The sequence below is a fragment of the Sinocyclocheilus rhinocerous genome, unplaced genomic scaffold, assembly GCF_001515625.1.
Source record: "Sinocyclocheilus rhinocerous isolate Xijiao unplaced genomic scaffold, SAMN03320098_v1.1 scaffold10371, whole genome shotgun sequence".
NCBI classification, from domain to species: Eukaryota; Metazoa; Chordata; class Actinopteri; order Cypriniformes; family Cyprinidae; genus Sinocyclocheilus; species Sinocyclocheilus rhinocerous.
Genome location: NW_015655489.1, coordinates 1 through 1,597, shown reverse-complemented (window position 1 = coordinate 1,597; position 1,597 = coordinate 1). Strand labels below are relative to the sequence as shown.

At 35.4% G+C, this 1,597-nt stretch overlaps 1 protein-coding gene across 1 annotated transcript; it reads left to right on the top strand.

Annotated features, from left to right (window-relative positions):
• Window positions 1–400: 400 nt before the first annotated feature.
• On the top strand, window positions 401–1,573 carry LOC107718364 (E3 ubiquitin-protein ligase TRIM11-like; the record flags this gene model as incomplete). Its single annotated transcript, XM_016525411.1, has 4 exons — window positions 401–634; window positions 834–981; window positions 1,354–1,380; window positions 1,482–1,573. Coding segments are annotated over 4 exons (501 nt in total), but the record flags the coding sequence as incomplete, so codon positions are not given.
• Between the last annotated feature and the right edge of the window lie 24 nt (window positions 1,574–1,597).

The following is a 1,597-nucleotide window of genomic DNA, read 5'->3' as shown; positions in this document are numbered from 1 at the left end:
TATATTTAAGTGTATGAAAGATGGTTTCAGTTGTACTGGTAACTAAATAAAAAAATACTACAGAGAGAATATGTTAAAAGCACATTTTAGTTCATAAGTATAGTGTCCCAAGTTAAAAGCACATTTTAGTTCATAAGTATGGTGTCCCAAAATAGCACAGTTCAGTACACTAGATTATCTTAAGAAGTACTAAAGAATATTTTTTTGTGTATTAAGTACAAAATTAGTGTGTGAAAATAGAGCACTTTAAGTATATTATAGAAGTGTACTAAGTAAAAAGTGTATTTTACTGCACTTTTTTTTCACCTGGTGGCATGAAACAGAAGTTGCGATTGTCTTTGCGTCCCTATTGTGACGTACATCTGAGTGAAACTAATTGCTAATTGATCTCATTGATCAGAGGAACGCAGAGGAAGAGAAATCAGCCAGAAATCAGCTCTTCACTGATCTGATCCGCTCCATTGAGAGATGTCAGTCTGAGCTGCTGAAGATGATGGAGGAACAGCAGAAAGCAGCAGAGAAACAGGCTGAAGATCTCATTAAAGAGCTGCAGCAGGAAATCACTGAGCTGAAGAGGAGAAACACTGAGCTGGAGCAGCTCTCACACACTGACGATCATCTGCACCTCCTACAGGTCTGTCAACATCTGTCTCATCACAGAGAATGCAGAATATTATTGTTCAAATGCTCTGCTGACAAACCTGATGAGCTGCTGTCTTCAGAAACTGTGCAAAAGAGAATGAAACTGTAATAAAGTCAAATTAGAAAAATGAGTTAACTGTGTAAGCTCCTGCATATGATCATATTTACTAGTCTTCTCTCTCCTGCTGTAGATGTTCTCATCTCTGTGCAGTCGTCCACACATCAAGAACTGGACTGAGATCAGGATTGACTCTGATGTGAATGTGTATTCAATGAATAGAGCTCTGATTCAGCTGGAGAAAACTCTAGATGGGAGACTAAAAACAATTGGTCAAACTGGTATGTGAATATCAAATATAGTGAACAGATTTCTTATGAAAATTAAACAGTCTAAAAAGCATTTCTCACCTCACAAGGATAATTTAGAAACTTTACAGCTCAAATAACACATATTTACACTGAATAATTAATATTAATAATTAAGGCTCTAATAAGTAATGAACATTAGAGGTTTAATAACAAACTTTAATCTCTCTGTTATGATTGTCTCATAGATCTATAATTGTATTTAATTTAAAGACATTCAATTCTGTTTTTCAAACTGATGGACGAGCAACATTTACATGCCACTGATGCTGACAATAGAAATAAACTCAGTCAACTTGAAATATTCCTAATAATTCATCATTATATTGTTATCTGTGTCCACAGGGTTGAAGTGTCTACAGAAGTTTGCAGGTACAGTGTGACGCATCATTTCCTTCAGTACATTTTATAATCTGTATTATATGAAAATATTTGTTCTGAAGTTGATTGATAATGTCTGATCTCTCATCTAGTGGATGTGACTCTGGATCCTGATACAGCACATCCAAAACTCATCCTGTCTGATGATGAAAAACAAGTCAGTCATGGAGACATTAAGCAGGACGTCCCAGAAAACCCAAAGAGATTT